The 16,104-nt window shown below is 46.6% G+C and overlaps 1 protein-coding gene across 1 annotated transcript; it reads right to left on the bottom strand.

Moving 5' to 3' along the window:
• Positions 1 to 1,156: 1,156 nt before the first annotated feature.
• Positions 1,157 to 7,382, bottom strand: IFT22 (intraflagellar transport 22). The gene is made up of 5 exons (XM_029948214.1): positions 7,284 to 7,382; positions 3,185 to 3,261; positions 2,957 to 3,046; positions 2,259 to 2,461; positions 1,157 to 1,589 (listed from the first exon to the last, which is right to left on the bottom strand). The coding sequence occupies exons 1-5, from the start codon at positions 7,320 to 7,322 to the stop codon at positions 1,441 to 1,443; spliced, it is 558 nt and encodes a 185-aa protein (XP_029804074.1). The 5' UTR covers positions 7,323 to 7,382; the 3' UTR covers positions 1,157 to 1,440.
• Positions 7,383 to 16,104: the final 8,722 nt, after the last annotated feature.

Below are 16,104 nucleotides of genomic sequence, written 5' to 3'. Positions count from 1 at the left end.
GAGAAAGAGAGCATGTGAATAGAGAGGGAGGGGCAAAGAGACAGAATCTCAATCAGGCTCCATCTCAGTGTGGAGCCGATGTCAGGATTGATCTACCACTCTGCAGTCATGACCTGAGCAGAAATCAAGAGTCGGACAGTCAACCAACTGAGCCATCCAGGTGCTCCTGGACACTTCTGGACCTTATTTAATATATGTTGTTGATTCATTCGCATTGAACTTACAGCCAACAGCCTTATAACTCACGCTGGAAGGATGCTTATCCAAAGTACTTATTTTCTCCATAAGGCACATCACAACCTTTCTGCGCTTGGGAACACTAGCCAGTACTTCAGCACCACGTTTGGGGGTCATTTTAAAGTGAAACCACTAACGAAAAGCACAACTATGTGGCACAGCGCCAAATAGGCTGTGACAGGGACACTTGTTTATAGTATGGCAGCTGGAACAAGAAGGCAGAGCGTGGCCTTGCTCAGCCTCAGCTGGAAATGCGTGTCCGGGGGTTCACATTTTTTGCCACGGCGAAAGCACTTTGAGTGTTGGTCTGGGGGTTACAAATACGTTTCAGCCAGTAGGCAAGTTTGCAAATGCAGAACCCATGAATGAGGATCAACTGTAGCTTTATTTAGCATCACGTGTGGTCCAGGTCTCCCCATTATCTAGGAGGATGGGAGCATGGGAGTTAGACCAATTATAGGAAATGCAGAATCCATAATTTCCTCCCGTATCTAAGGTGTAAAACTTAATTTTGGAACTCAGTCTCACTCTTATGTAGAGGAATAGAAGGGCAGTTCCATGAGGGCAGAGATTTTTATGTTTCGTTCATATTGTACATCGTCGGTGGCTAGAACAGTGTAACATGACATGTTGGTATTTGTTGAGTGAATTAAGGATTGTTATCATTTGGCTCGGACAGTTAACAATTCCACAATTTTTATAACTTGACATCTATGAAGAGGAAAGATAAACACCTCAGTTTTCCAGCTGTTGGAGAGGTTTGGGGCAAAGGAATCTGAATTCTTTTTTTTAATGTCTTTATTATTTTATATTGAGAGACAGAGAGAGAGAGTGGGGGAGGGGCAGAGAGAGAGGGAGACACAGAATCTAAAGCAGGCTCCAGGCTCTGAGCTGTCGGCACAGAGCCCCAAGTGGAGCTCAAACCCATGGACTGTGAGATCATGACCTGAGCCGAAGTCAGTCACTTAAGTGACTAAGCCACCCAGGAACCCCCAGAAATCAATAACGATTTTTTCAACAGAACAAAGGACAGAGAACAAACGGTAGGACTCAACTCCCTGGCTGACGGTACCTTAGAGCAGGCAAAGAAAATCTCTTCCACTGCCATGGGGAGGCACGTCAGTAGCCGGACAAGATTAAAGATCTGCCCTGGGAAATGAGCTGACCCCATACGTGACGCGGAAGAGTCCGGATAGAGGCTGGTCAGTTGATAATCGACATCTCCTCCCGGTCTCTGCTTTCAGACACTGAGTTGATTACGCTTTTTAAATACTTTATGAACTCCATCCTGATCTCCTCGGGGTCATCCTCAAGGTTCGAGTGCACCAGCTTCAGCTTGTTCAAGTGGGGAGCTTAAAAAGGGAAACAATGTAATTTGGCATGAGCATTTAACCAGCGGCCATTTCTAGTTCCTGCCGACCCGAATCTTACAGAAGCCGATTGGTTTAACTTTCTAGGGTCCAAAAATAAAGTTGTGTCTTGCCTGACATGATTTAACAGGGGAAGGTTCTACCACGGCCACTGCCAATGCACTCAGCATAGTGCTTGGCGTACAGTGGTGCTCAATAAATAGTGCCACCACACTGCCACCTGGTGACGGAGCTAACAGCTCCACCAGCCACTTTAGGTCCTCTTTGTTCTTACACCAGAAAGGAAGAGATTTCTGAATATTGTGAGTTATTTTTCATGAGCACTTTGTCACCTCTGTGATGGGGTGTGTTACATGCTAATGGGAGTTTGGAGAAAAGACCAATCAGGAAAGAATGTCCCGACTAGTACCGAGGAGTGGCTAAAACCAGGTTTCCCCCCTCTTGGTGTCTGCCTGCTTTCACAGTGTCTCTTTCCTGGCATGGATGCTATGGCAGACAGGTCTTCCAACCTGGTGATTCCAACTTACACAGCAGGCAAAACACATGCCTGGGACACAGTAGGTGCTCAATCATCGCATGCAGCGAGCGGCTGGTTTCAAATGACCAGAACACTCATGACAAGCGGGGGAAAGAGAATTCCGGGCTGCTTACACAGAGACAGGTTTCCTTTATCACTTCCGGAGCCTGGTTTGTGGTGTGCGATTAACAGACACTGAGCGTCCTGTAGGAGCTGCTGCTGGACGAAGCAGGAATACCACATGTCAATTTCCTTCAGGTGGCTTGGCGTGTCGGCGTTGAAGACGATCACCACTCCGTGCGAGTCCTTCATCAGGGCTGGCCAGCAAGATTCGAACCTGCAAGGGAGTCCGAGTGGATGCCAGGTGCTTCTGGTTTCTAACGTTTCTGATGTTCCTGGTTGGACTTTAAAAATAACGTCTAGGGGCGCCTGGGTGGCTCAGTCTGGTTAAGTGCCCAAATTCAGCTCAGGACATGATCTCACAATTCGTGAGTGTGAGCATCGCATCGGGCTCTGTGCTGACAGCTAGGAGCCTGGAGCCTGCTTCTGATTCTGTGTCTCCCTCTCTCTCTGCCCCTCCCCTGCTCACACTCTGTCTCTCAAAAATAAATAAACATGAAAACAATTTATAAAAAAATGTCTTAGTGTTCATTGATGGATGACCTCTTGTTGTGTCATAACCCAATCCTTAAAGTTTTCAAGAGCAGTGCATGTCCCCAAATGATGGATCGAGCCCCTAATCCATGCTAGGAAGTGTGCTGGGCCCGGGTCCAAGGTGCCTGGCAGGCAGCTGGGGTTTTGAGTCACTTGATGAAGCAGACCCTCTACGTACTTGGGGTCACCGCCGCAATCCCATAGCTCGAATTCGCACGCCGTGCCTTTGTTGTTGCTGGTAACGTGCGGGTTCTCAAATTCCAGGATCCTAAGAAATAAAAACAAAGGCAGCACCTCTACCTCGGATACATTAGGATACATTATACTCACGAATACTCGAGGACCGTTGGCATCACCCAGAGCAGGGCGGGGGCGCTCCCGGGGAGACAGATTTGTCAGGGCTCACCTTACTCCCTGGGTCGGGCTGTATTCGGTGATGTCAGAAGATTCTGTCAGGAAGTTGGCCAAAACGGTTTTTCCACTCTGTGGAAATGAAGATAAGAAAAGGGCCCCGCTGAAGAGCAGAGAAGTAAACCATAAGCAAGCCCTCCAGTAGCCGGCTTGGAGCCCGGCGTGATGGCCGCCATGGCATTGCCAAGGAAGAGGGCTCTCTCTGGTGGGGAGGACCTCGCTGCCCTACTGGATGTGGTGGGCGCGGCCTGGTCTGGAACCCGGGGTGCGGGGGGGTGTCTAGCGCTATGTGTGCCACCGGGTGCCCTTACCCACACTGGTTTCCTGGCTAGCTCTCCGTTAACTTGTCTCAGAACAGAGAGTAACTGTTAGTGTGAGTCTCTCTCCTGCCCTGTCAAGAAACCTGTCCGCCACAGAGAGAAGCCACGGAGGCCCAGAAAGGGGAAGGGAGTTCCTCAAGGTCACAGAGAAGTTCAGGGTCAGAACTGCGTCCCACAGTGGCTGGCCCTCCCACACTCTCAAACAAGGCTGTTTCTCCTTCTAGGTGATACAAGTTCTACACATTCCTAGTAACAAGACAGCCCTCCTGGGCCTCCACCTCGAATACCCACCCATCCGTCCATTCCCTTCCCTCCCCAAAGGTAATGACTATGATCTGTTTTCAGGTGTTTTCAGTACATTTGTGCCATTCATTTGACAAATATTATATGTGCTTAGATATAAGATAAGGGGTTTTCTTCCCCCCAAATTATTCCTCAGAAGGGAATCTCTTATACTTGAGTCCTTGTAAAAATCTCTGAAATTATGCCCTGCTCTCTTGAGTGTTGTATTTTGAACAACTGCCATACTGGAACAATTTCAATCAATGCCAGTTTTGGGGGCTTGTAGAGGTCACTTGAAAGAGAGAAAGGCGGGGGCAGGAGGCTTAATACTGTGCTTGTAATTCTTCCTGAGCCTTCGGACTTCTGAATTAAATGTCACTTAAAAATAACACGGTTGAGTGGTTATGTTTGGGGAGGTCATGAATATTTATGGGATGAACACATTAAGTAAATGGCCTGATGTTATAGGAATGGTTCTTCGGGCTCGAATACATTTCCAGGAACCGGGTCCTACTTAGATTCAAAAGTATTTGTATCCTAAACTGCTCAGATGATGTGATTTGTCCTGTGGTTTAAAAGTGGCTCTAGTTATAAAATCAACTGGGGCATCAAAGGTGCAGGAGAGGGGCTTGAATTTTAAAACTGTGTCATGAGGGGCACCTGGATGGCTCAGTTCGCTAAGCATCCAACTCTTGGTTTTGGCTCAGGTCTGTCTCATGGTTCATGAGTTTGAAAAGTGGGGCTCTACGCTTGGGATTCTCTCTCTCTGCCCCTCCCCTGCTCACGTGAATGCTCTCTCTCTCTCTCTCTCTCAAAATGAATAAATAGGGGCACCTGGGTGGCTCAGTCGGTTAAGCGTCTGACTTCAGCTCAGATCATGATCTCACAGTTCGTGGGATCTAGCTCTGCGTTGGGCTCTGTGCTGACAGCTAGCTCAGAGCCTGGAGCCTCTTTGGATTCTGTGTGTGTGTGTGTGTGTGTGTGTGTGTGTGTGAGTCTCTCTCTCTGCCCCTCTCCTGCTTACGCTGTCTCTCTCAGAGTTTGTGGGTTTGAGCCCCACATCAGGCACCATGCTGGCAGCCTGCCTAGGATTCTCTCTCATTCCCTCTCTCTGCCCCTCCCCACTTGCTCTCTCAAAATAAATAAGCTTTGAAAAAAAATTAAAAATCAAACAGGATAATGCCATAGGGCCTTTGAACTGGGTGGCCAAGGAAGGCTGAATGGGTGAAGTTTATTTTTTTATTTATTATATTTTTAAATGTTCATTTATTTTATTAAAAATTTTTTTAATGTTTATTTTTGAGAGTCAGAGAGAGACAGAGCACAAGCAGGTGAGGGGCAGAGAGAGAAGGAGACACAGAATCAGAAGCAGGTTCCAGGCTCTGAGCTGTCAGCACAGAGCCCGATGTGGGGCCCCAACCCACAGACCGTGGGGTCATATCCTGAGCCAAAGTCAGATGCTCAACTGACAAGCCACCCAGGCGTCCCAAAATGTTCATTTATTTTTGAGAGAGAGACAGAGTGTGAGCAGAGCAGGGGCAGAGAGAGACACAGAATCCAAAGCAGGCTCCAGGCTCCGAGGTGTCAGCACAGAGCTCGATGCAGGGCTCAAACAAACGAACCGAGGGATCATGACCTGAGCTGAAGTCAGAGTCCTAGAGCCACCCAGGCAGCCCTGAATAGGTAAAGTTTAAACTGCGATTTGAATTACAAACAGTCAACCAAGGCTTTCAAGCAGAGAAAATAACTAGTTGGATGGCACCAGGCCACGAATGGGCGCAGTGTGTTAAAGGAATAGAAAGGTTCACAAATCTGCAGAGTATTGGGGTAGAGAGGGGTGTGCATATATGGATAGATACTTTATTGTTGAAGCTGGGTGATGAGTACCAGGAGCTCCTTGGTTTTCCTTCCTTTGTATATATTTGAGAATTTCCATTAAAAAAAGAAGATATATAAGCTTGGTTTACTTTTCATAATTCTGTGCATATTGTTACTACTTGTCTATTTCACTTACTAGCTTATGTCTTGGAGGCTTCTCCATGTCACTCCACACAGACTTGCCTCCTTTTAACTGCTGGAGTCTTTTCCAGTAAGAACGTCCCTTAGTTTACTTAGAACTAAATAGGGACCTAGGGTGTTTCCAACTGTTCAATACTGTACATGGCCTCTGAGGAACATAGGTAGGTAGGGAGCATAGCTACTGTAGATTTTGAGAGATGTAATTGCTACACTAAAAACTATGCTCATTTATTTTAAATGCTTTTGTTTTTGAGAGAGAGACAGAGTGTGAGCGGGGGAGAGGCAAAGAGAGAGGGAGACAGAATTTGAAGAAGGCTCCAGCTGACAGCACAGAGCCCCCACGTGGGGCTCGAACCCACAAACCAGGAGATCATGACCTTAGCCAAAGTCGGACGTTTAACCAACTAAGCCACTAAGGTGCCCCGCCAGCTATGCACATTTTAAAGTTTAATAATTGGATTGCCAAAAAAGCTATTATCAATGCCCCGTCAACAGAATCCTAAAGTACTCATTTCCCTACAAGCATCCTCTTGCTTCATGTTACCAGTGTTCTAACCTTTTTGCATCCGCTCCGATGGGCAAATTAGGGTCAGCTGGTTTTAATTTGTGTTCTTGTTGACCATGAGGCTCTTATACTTATTGGCCAGCTGTACCTGTATGCACAGACTTTGCTCGATTTTCTATTGTGTTTGCTCTACTGATTTGGAAATTTCCTTCGTGCTTTCTACCTAGTCTTTCTCTGTAATGTAGTTTGCAGATACCTTCCCCAGGCTTATCTTCGCTGTCATGTCTTTTAAGGCTTCCTTGTTTTTGTGTTGTGCTTGAGGTGACTTTCCCTGTCTCAAGATGAATAACATCTCTCCGTATACGCATATATTACAGTGATTTTCAACGTGGGGTCCCTGGACCAACGGCCTCAGTAAAAGGCAGATTCTGAGACCCCTCCCACACCCACTGAATCAAAACTCTGGGACAGGACTGGCATGTCGTCTTTCTAACAAGCCAATTGTGATGCGTGCAGGAGCTGGCGAATATCCACTATTTTAACGTTGTTGTTGTTTTCCACATGTAGCTTTAATTCAAGGTAATCTTATTCCAGTGTATGACGTCCACACGGAGATTTAATTCCAGCTACACCACCCTACACACAGTAAGAGCGAACGGTTCGAAGGCCATGTAATAGTCTTTCCTCTTTGCTTTTCTTGTCATGTTCATTAGGGCCAACCCCACGGGCAAAGGAGAGTCGTGGGACCTAGACTTCGCTTCCAAAATGCCACTACAACTTTCAGGCTCACGAAAACGGGGTCAAGGTCTGGGGGCGCCGAGTTCCCGCCGAGGCCAGCGGCACCCACCAGGTGGGCGCAGTGGGACAGGGTTCCCGCCTCCTGGGGGGCTCCCGGCTCCAGGCACAGACCCGGGTCGCCCCCGCGCCCGCCGGAGCCCTGCCTGCCGCCCCCGCCGGCCCAGCCTTACCTCGCAGGGCCCCACGAACAGGATCTTGGCCTTCAGCATCGCGGTCGGCCGGAGCCCTCGGCGGCGCGGAGGAGCGGAATCCGCCGCGCCGATTGGCTGGCTTCGTTGCCACGGCGACGGGCGGCCCGCGGGGGCCGACGGGAGTGGGCGGGTCCGCGGCGCCAGACGCCGGCCGCGCGGAAGGGCAGGTTGATGGGCTCGCGCTTCGGCCCTGGGGGTTGCGGCTCTGAACCGAAAGTAGACGTGCAAGGATGGAAAGGAAGCAAAAAACTCGGATCTAGATTCGCTTCTGAGCCGGGAGGACCGCAGAGCTCTCACGTCCCGACTCATCTTTATAGGGAAGGGGCTGGTTTCAGGTCCCCGATGGGTGTCCCTCCCTGAGACCCCGCAAGCTGACTGGCCATGTAACTGGTGAACCGGAGTTGAGACCAGGCCTCCTGACGCCTTTATCATTTGGCATGACTGCCCACATTGTGATCATGGCCCTGGCCCAATCTAGAAAAAGTTTGAGAAAAAAACCCGAGTCTTTGGTCTCTGAATGGATTCACCAACTCACCGTTCTTTGGGTGATCTGGGAGAATCCAAAAGGACAATGGCCGGCGTTGTTCAGTGTCCGTGCAGATGTCTGGACGCCCTACTGCAAAATTCAGTCATTAGATCAGCCTTAAATTGCGGAGCTGGTCCAGAATTTCAGGTGAGGCCATGAAATTGAGTGTCTATGTGTCCAGAGTGCCAATTCAAAATTTGCTAGCTCGAAAAATTGCTGGCATGACCAAAATACTGAAAGTAAACCCAACATGCGTCTTTAGCTTTTAATAGGATAGTACATAGTCTTTTTATTACAAAGAACTGCTGAGTGAAGTGTAGGGTAGAGTGCATCTCAGTTGCAGGATGTCATAAATTGATTGATTGATTTAACAAATACCTTTTGAATGCCTACTTCATACTAGGCACTCTTCCAGGAACTGGGGATGTGCCTGTACCCCTTGAAGCTTTAATTCCGGTAGAATAGACAGGCGTTAAGTAAGTGAGAAGATAAATAACATACTCTCAGGCAGAGACAATTTTAGTCAGTGTTAAGTACTATGAGTAAAAACAAATTATTAAAGAGTTAAGGAGTATGAAGGAACCAATTTTGGATGGAGTAGTCAAGGCAAGACCTTGGTCCAGAGCTGACTTTATAGCAGAAAGCTGAATGAGAGAGGAGGGGAGAGGCTCAAGGAAGCCATGCAACAGATATCGGGGAAGAGCATGGCAGCAGAAGAGCAAGGGCAAAGACGCTGAGGTAGCAATGAACTTGGCATGTACCAAGAACAGCCCAGAGGGTCTATGAGGCTGGTGTAGGAAGAATAAGAGAGAATGGTAGGGTATGCTGTTGGCGAGATCATGTAAGACTTTGGGAAGTTTTTCTAAGAACGATGAGAAGTTTGTGCCAGAAATTGTATCTGGCTACATTCAATAGAAACTCTATCATAGTGATTTGATCAAGTAATGAATTTATATATTTTTTCTCACGTAACAAGAAGTCTAGGGATGGCCATTCAAAGGCTGATGGGACTGTGGAAGGAGCGAGATCCCTTTTCCCTTCCTGTCCTGGTGTCTTTGACATGGCTGCTCTAACTTTGGGTACTTGCTTTCCAGGCAGGAACACAGGAAAACAGGGTCAATAGACCTATGGCTTTACACTCTTCCTTTTTCTCAGGAAAACAGTGGCTTTCTCAGAATCCCTAGCCAGTGATTTCTCCTTATGTCTCATTGGTTAGAACTGGATCACATGGCCTCCCTAACTGCCTTCCCAGGGAATCTTGGAAATGTAGATTCTAGCTTTGCACATCACTTTTCCCAAGAAGCAGGCGTGGGGGAGGGGACGGTCGACATTGGCCAGGAAACGGGCTAGTTGAAGTCAGTACAGAGGGTTTTGAGCAGGGGATTGGCCTGATCTGACTTGATTTTAAAAGTGAGCTGTCGCTGCAGAGCAGCTGGAACAAGGGGACAAAAGTGGGCCTACAGACGTCAACTTGGGGGGGTGTCGGGTGGCTCGAGAGAGGGATGCTGGTGGCAGCAGTTGAAGCTAGATCAGAGACATACACAGTCTGAAGGTGGGGCCCGTAGCAGTTGCTCATGGATCGCATGCCCACGGTGAGGGCAAGAGGTAAGGATGACTCCCAGGATGTTGGCTTCTATGGTTTTGTGAATGTTTTGCTATTTCCAGACTTGAGAAGGCTGGGGGAGGAACAGGGTTAGGGGTGGGAGATAAAGAGTCCTGTTTTGGTTATGTTAGTTATGAGAGGCCTGTTTGATGTTAAGGGCGAAATGGGATAAGATTCTGTACCTGATGGGAGAGGTCAGGACTATAAACTGGAGGAGATACCAGTCCACATATGAGGCACCATTAAAGCCACGGACTGGATGGGAACGAGTAAGGATAAGTACAGGCAGAGAAGATGAGGGCAGGCAGAGAGTGCCCGGGACCCTGCTGTTTAGAGGAGAATCTAGGGAGGAAAGCAGCAACGGAACATCCAGTGAGGCAGGAGGAAAACCAGCAGAGCGTGGCATTGTGCGAGCCAAGTGAGGACAGTGTTGCAAGAGAGCAGGTGACCGTTTTGGTGAAACACTTCTACGAGATCCCGTGAGGTCAAGGTGAAGACACCATTGGATCTGGTAAGGTGGGAGGTCATTGATCACTTTCAAAAAAATACTTTCAACTTACTGTCTTTGAATATGATCTTTTTTAATGTTTACTTATTTTGAGAGAGAGAGGGAGGGGCAGAGAGAGAGGGAGAGCGAGAATCCCCAGCGGGCCCTGCACTGTCAGCGCTGAGTCCACTGTGGGGCTGGGTCTCTCACAGACCGTGAGATCATGACCTGAGCCGAAATCAAGAGTCGAACACTCAATTGACTGAGCCATCCATGCGCCCCTTAACTTAGTATCTTTAAACCTATGTCCATGCATATATGTAGTTTTGTAACAATGGCTAAGTATGATCATGCACTTGTTCTCTTTTGGTGCATTCTCTCTCTCTTCTCTTCATTTGGCTTGGCGCCCTTACCTCACCCTTGATCTCTCCTCTTCCCTCTTTATCACTTGTAGTTTTTGTTTCAGTGAAGAGATAATGAGTAAACTCCCAGCAAGGAGTCCATGATAACAACCTGGGGCGTGTCCTTCAATATTTTTCTTCTTCACACGTTTAAAATCTCCCATTCAGCATAGCTCTATTTGCATACTGATCTATAACAGGTTGCTAAAAACATGACTATCCCAGTTTTGGCTGAGGCTGTAAAGGCTGACAGTTGGTGTTAAGTGTGTTCCAGAGTTTAGTCCATTTTTGGAGAACTTAGCACATCACCTGGAAATTATCAAAGAGCCGGGGGAGAGAGAGAGAGAGAGAGAGAGAGAGAGAGAGAGAGAGAGAGAGGGAGAGAGAGAGAGAGAGAGAGAATTTCTTTGGAGAGCATGCTATTGCTTACCTTGGCCAAGTGACAGATGGAGCTTCAGAGAACCTGTGTCCCCTGGAATTGGGGTGTGGGGAACCATGGGAAGATCTGGTCCGAGGCAAGAGGGTAGGGAAAGAAAGAGGACGCATTGGGAGTTGCAAAAGCTACAGGAGATTTTCCTGGGGACCTGAGGTGGGAAAGAGTTGGCCTCGAGTCATTTTGTATCTTGCCTGTGAGAACCCCCTGGGAGGTGGGCTACCCGTGGGCCCAGGGAAGACACACTACATCACGATGAGAACCCTTAGACATCCAGTTCTCTTTTTAACCTACTCCAGTCCTGTTTTCTTCTTCTTCTCACTGGGCTTCATTCAAGATAGTGGCTGGAGCTGCTGCCACCTCAAGGCTCGATGCGGGTGTGAGTGGAGATTCACTTCCAAGATCACTCCTTTGGCTGTTGGCAGGATCCGGTGCCTGCGGACTGTTGATCTTAGAGCCTCGGCCTTTTGTTGGCTGTCAGCCAGGGACCTCCTCTCTTACCTGTTACGCGGGCCTCTCCGCTGGGTGGCTTCGGATATGGCAGCTGGCTGCTCTGGGAGTGAGCCAGTGAGAGAATAAAAGAGAGTGGGCAAGAGGGAAGCCACAGCCTCTTTATAACTTAAGCCTATACCTGATTTGCTGTCACATTTGCTGTATTCTGTTCCTTAGAAGCAAATCACCAGGTCCAGCCTACACTCACACGGAAGGAATTACATAAGGGCATGAATACGAAGCGGTGTGTGTAATCCGGGGCCATCTTGGAGGCTGCCCGGGGCAGGAGGCAGCTGTAAGATGCTGATTCTAAAATGCCATCCACTTAATAATAGCTTTCCTAAAGAAATCCTGCCATCTTAAATGTATTTATTTATTTAATGTATTTACTGATTATAAGGAGACCTTTGTGCCTTCCAGTAAAGCCAGTCTAGAAAATTTGGAGCAATTCTTCCACTGTGGAATAAATTAAAAAGTTCAAAGAATAGAAAATCATTTGCCTGGGGGTACCAGGAAAAGAACAGGCTAGTGAAGAATTCCCAGGATCAGAGGAGGATGGAGGCCCGTGGAGATGAGCCCCATGCTTGGGGCTGGACTTCCCCTCCATGTGTTTGCATATTTCAGAGGGAACAGCCAGCGCTTGAAAGCCCTGCAGAAATTGGCTTCCGCTGCCCATCCAGTCTCTTCCCATCCCATCTCCAATGGGTTCTTCCCTCCATCTTCTCGTGTCTCTTAAGACTTCTGTGCTGTTTTTGGCCTGTTTTCCCAATTCCTTTTGACCCCTTTGAATGCTGCAGGATGCCTCTGGCCATAATCAACTGTGTATCTGCCATTTTCAAAATGTACAGATTATGTGCTTGCATTCTTGGTTTGGGGTTCTGAAAGAGCAGGTGGAGGAGGGATGCATTCTCAGTTGCTGAAAAATGAAGGTGGAGTGGGAATAATTTGGATGGAGAGACTTTGTATTTTGGTTGGGAATTAATTTCACTGAAATAGCAAAACTCTTACAGTGACAAGAAGGTCTGGAGGTTAACAGTCTAGGCAGGGCTTGGCAACTAAAATATGGCCTCGGGCACCAGCTTCTTTTTGCCTTTTTTCTCTGCTGTCTTTCGTTTAATTTACCTCATAGTCACAAAGTAGCTGTCTTGTCTCCAGGCATCAGGCCTGAAATTAAGGAAAGACTAAGGAACAACGAAAACTTTGCCTTGAAGTCCTTTTTTTTTTTTTTAAAGTAGTCTCCATGCCAATGTGGGTCTTGAACGCACAACCCTGAGGTCAAGAGTCACATGCTCTAAGGTCTGAGCCAGCCAGGCACCCCTTCTAGAGTCTGTCCTTTAAGAAAAAAATCAGTATTATTTAGTTGATTACTAAATTTAAATGTAAATTTAAACATACACGTATATTAAAGTGTACCTATTTTAAGTATCTTCTAATTTTGAAAAATGCATAGACCATCATCTTACCTAAGACACAGAGTATTTCCATCCCCCACAAAGTTCCCTCACGTTCCTTTGCAGTCAGCTCCCTCCGCTCTCCCCCGAACCCAGGAAACCTCTGTTGTACTTTTTTTTTAATGTTTATTTATTTTTGAGAGAGAGAGAGCAAGAGAGCGCGAGTGAGCGGGGGAAGGGCAGAGAGAGACACAGAATCCAAAGCAAATTCCAGGCTCTGAGCTGTCAGCACAGAGCCCTACACGGGGCTTGAACTCACGACCCATGCGAGATCATGACTTGAGCTGAAGTCGGACGCTTAACCAACTTAGCCACCCAGATGCCTCTGTACTTTCTGTCATTAGATACTAGTTTTGCCTGTTGCAGAATTGCATATAAATAGAATCCCACAATATTTACTCTTTTGTGTCTGGCTTCCTTCACTCAGGATAATATTTTTATACTTACGCATGTTGAGTGTATCAATAGTTTATTCCTTTTTATTGCTGAGTCATAGTCCATGTATGAATATACAGTTACTTGTTTATCTGCCTACCTGCTGATGGTCTTGTGGGCTGGGCTGTCTATAGTTGTGTGGATGATGAACACAACGGCTAGAAATAAAGCTTCGTGTGGACATGGTTTCATTTCTCCTGGGTAAATACCTGGGAGTGGAATTGCTGGGTCATGTGATTATCTACATCTTTATGTATCAGTGCCAATACTTGCATCTATATCACACACACACACACACACACACACACACACACACACTCCTGGTTCCTGATTTCCTGTTTTATTCACTTGGTTATAATCTATCACCATCACTGTTTATTTCATGCTTAAATAGTCCTCGATTTGGCCATTGGGAGCCCCCTCAAGCTGGTTCTGTGTCCTTTTGAAATCTTCCTTTCTGGGAGCTCTTTACTTTGTGTCATTGTTACATGTTCTCAGGTGGTGGGTTTTTTTTTTTTTTAAGTTTATTTATTTTGAGAGACAGAGTGCAAGCAGAGGAGGGACAGAGAGAGAGGGAGACAGAGGATCTGAAGCAGGCTCCATGCTGCCAGCAGAGAGCCCGATGCGGGGATTGAACTCACAAACTGTGAGATCATAACCTGACCCGAAGTTGAACGCTTAACCAAGTGAGCCGCCCACACACCACTGGTTATTTTATTAGTATCACTTCATAACTGTCAAATAGTATACACATTCTTATGTATTTATTTTAAAAATTAGAAGTTTCAAAAATCTAAGGAACTTCAAACAACATTATTTCTTTCACACGTGGAAAAATGGAGGGGGGCACATGGGTGGCTCAGTCACTTGGGGGTCCAACTTCTGCTCAGGTCATGATTGCTTGTGGTTCAAGCCCCACATCGGGCTCTGTGCTGACAGCTCAAAGCCTGGAGCCTGCTTTGAATTCTGTATCTCTCTCTCTCTCTCTCTCTCTCTTTCTCTCTCTCTCTCTCTCTCTCTCTCTCTCTCTCTCTCTCTCTCTCTCTGCCCCTCCCCTATTTGCACTCTGTCTCTCTTTTTCTCTCTCTCAAAAATAAATAAACATTAAACATTTTTTATGTTTTTTTCTATTATTGAGACAGAGAGAAACAGAGCATGAACAAGGGAGGGGCAGAAAGAAGGGGAAACACAGAATCTGAAGCAGGCTCCAGGCTCTGAGCTGTCAGCACAGAGCCCGATGCAGGGCTCGAACCCATGGGCTGTGAGATCATGACCTGAGCTGGAGTTGGACGCTCAACCGACTGAGCCACCCAGGCACCCCTAAACATTAAAAACAAACAAAAAAAAGAAATATTGGGAGGATTTCACATCCCCCCTGCCTCCCACTGCTGCTTTTTGAAAAAGAATTTTGTCTTAGTAATTTTTATTTTACTTATTTTTGAGAGAGAGAGAGAGAGAGAGAGAGAGAGAGAGAGTGCAAGTGGTGTAAGGGCAGAGACAGGGCGACAGAGGATCCAAAGCGGGCTTCTTGCAGACAGCACAGAGCCTGATGAGGGGCTTGAACTCACGGACTGCAAGACTATGGCCCTGTCAGAAGTTGGATGCTCAACCCGCTGAGCCTCCCAGGAGCCCGTACTCCTGCGTTTTTTGGGCATGAAACACTTTCAATCTCTGGCTGGGGCTTTGGAAGAGTTGGTCCCAGGAACTTGCTTTCTAGGAATCAGTCTGCCTAGACCCTGCCCACAGGTGGTCCCTAGTCTAGGTGGGGAGACCAAACCTGTATAAGGCTTTTCGTCTTGTCAAGTGCTTTGTCGTATATAATCTTATTATATTATGTTATGTTATATCATATCATATCATATCATATCATATTATATTACTTTTTTTGAGAAAGAGTGTGTGTGAGAGAGAGGAGCAGAGGGAGAGAGAGAGACAGACAGACAGACAGAGAATCTTAAACAGATTTCACACCCAGCATGGAGCCCAACATGGGGCTCGATCCCATGGCCGAGAGATCACGACCCCAGCCAAAATCCAGAGTCGGGTGCTCAACCAACTGCGCCACCCAGGCGCTCTTATGCTATAAATATTTAAGTTAATGAACGTTCCCTTACACTTGCCTTGGGGCTTCAGTTTTTGTTTCCAGGTGAGAGAAATAAAAAATGTGGACTGCTTTACATTTCTTGGATATATGCACTGTTTAAATTTGCAATTATTATTACTGCAGATTATTGAAATAGTTTGCTTTATGACTTTCATTTTAATTAGAAGAGGTTGACCTCAGATGGCTTAATATCCAGCCTGTGGTTCAGAAGGGAGCAATATGCCACGGGCAGGGCCAGGACTGGATGATCTAAGAGTAATTTCTCTCCCGACTCTGTGACTTGATGCAATAAAATCTTTCCCTTGAAAAAACATAAAGGAACACGTTTGACATATTTCAAATCCTTTCTATAAATTGTTGAAAAGATTTAATATAACCGCGAGTCATAAAATCTTTAATTTGAGTTGAACCTTCATGGTCACAATTCTTACACATGCAGTTTTTATTATCGAAGAATAAATGGTGGATTTCCTGTTATTCCAGGGAATAAAAATGCCCTTCAATCACCTCCTCATACAACACAGAGATCTGAGCGTGTACTGCGTTCGACTCTCAAAGACAGGAATGATCACACCCTGGTTTGTAACCTGGAAATCTTCTGTTCTCTATTATTGCAGCCATCCCTTATTATTGTTATTTTAAAGCTCTAGCCAGGGATGAGGTTCAGCAAGTTAGGTTTAGGGCAAAATCAGTAAAGTAAAAATTATTTTTCATCAATTCCCGTTAGAAAGCCTGAGCTATGTTCTAACATAAAAAACAAAAATTCCAGTGAATTGAAGATAAAACTTTTGGCAAAAACAACAAAACAGGGATGTGGCTTAACCAGGATCCTCTGTCTTCATTCGGGGGTGTCCTGCCTGTGGGCTTT

Source organism: Suricata suricatta, chromosome 8 (genome assembly GCF_006229205.1).
Source record: "Suricata suricatta isolate VVHF042 chromosome 8, meerkat_22Aug2017_6uvM2_HiC, whole genome shotgun sequence".
Lineage (NCBI taxonomy): Eukaryota > Metazoa > Chordata > Mammalia > Carnivora > Herpestidae > Suricata > Suricata suricatta.
The sequence above is the reverse complement of the archived record's forward strand: the minus strand, read 5'-3'. Positions and strand labels throughout refer to the sequence as shown.

What these genes read in the sequence shown, in the direction of transcription:
- IFT22 (XM_029948214.1), bottom strand. Translation starts at nt 7,322, where the DNA reads ATGCTGAAGGCCAAGATCCTGTTCGTGGGGCCCTGCGAG. An exon ending in GATTGCGGCGGTGACCCCAA is followed by an intron (nt 2,462 to 2,956) that starts GTACGTAGAGGG and finishes ACTCCCTTGCAG; the next exon opens with GTTCGAATCTTGCTGGCCAG. An exon ending in TAAAGGAAACCTGTCTCTGT is followed by an intron (nt 1,590 to 2,258) that starts GTAAGCAGCCCG and finishes TCCCTTTTTAAG; the next exon opens with CTCCCCACTTGAACAAGCTG.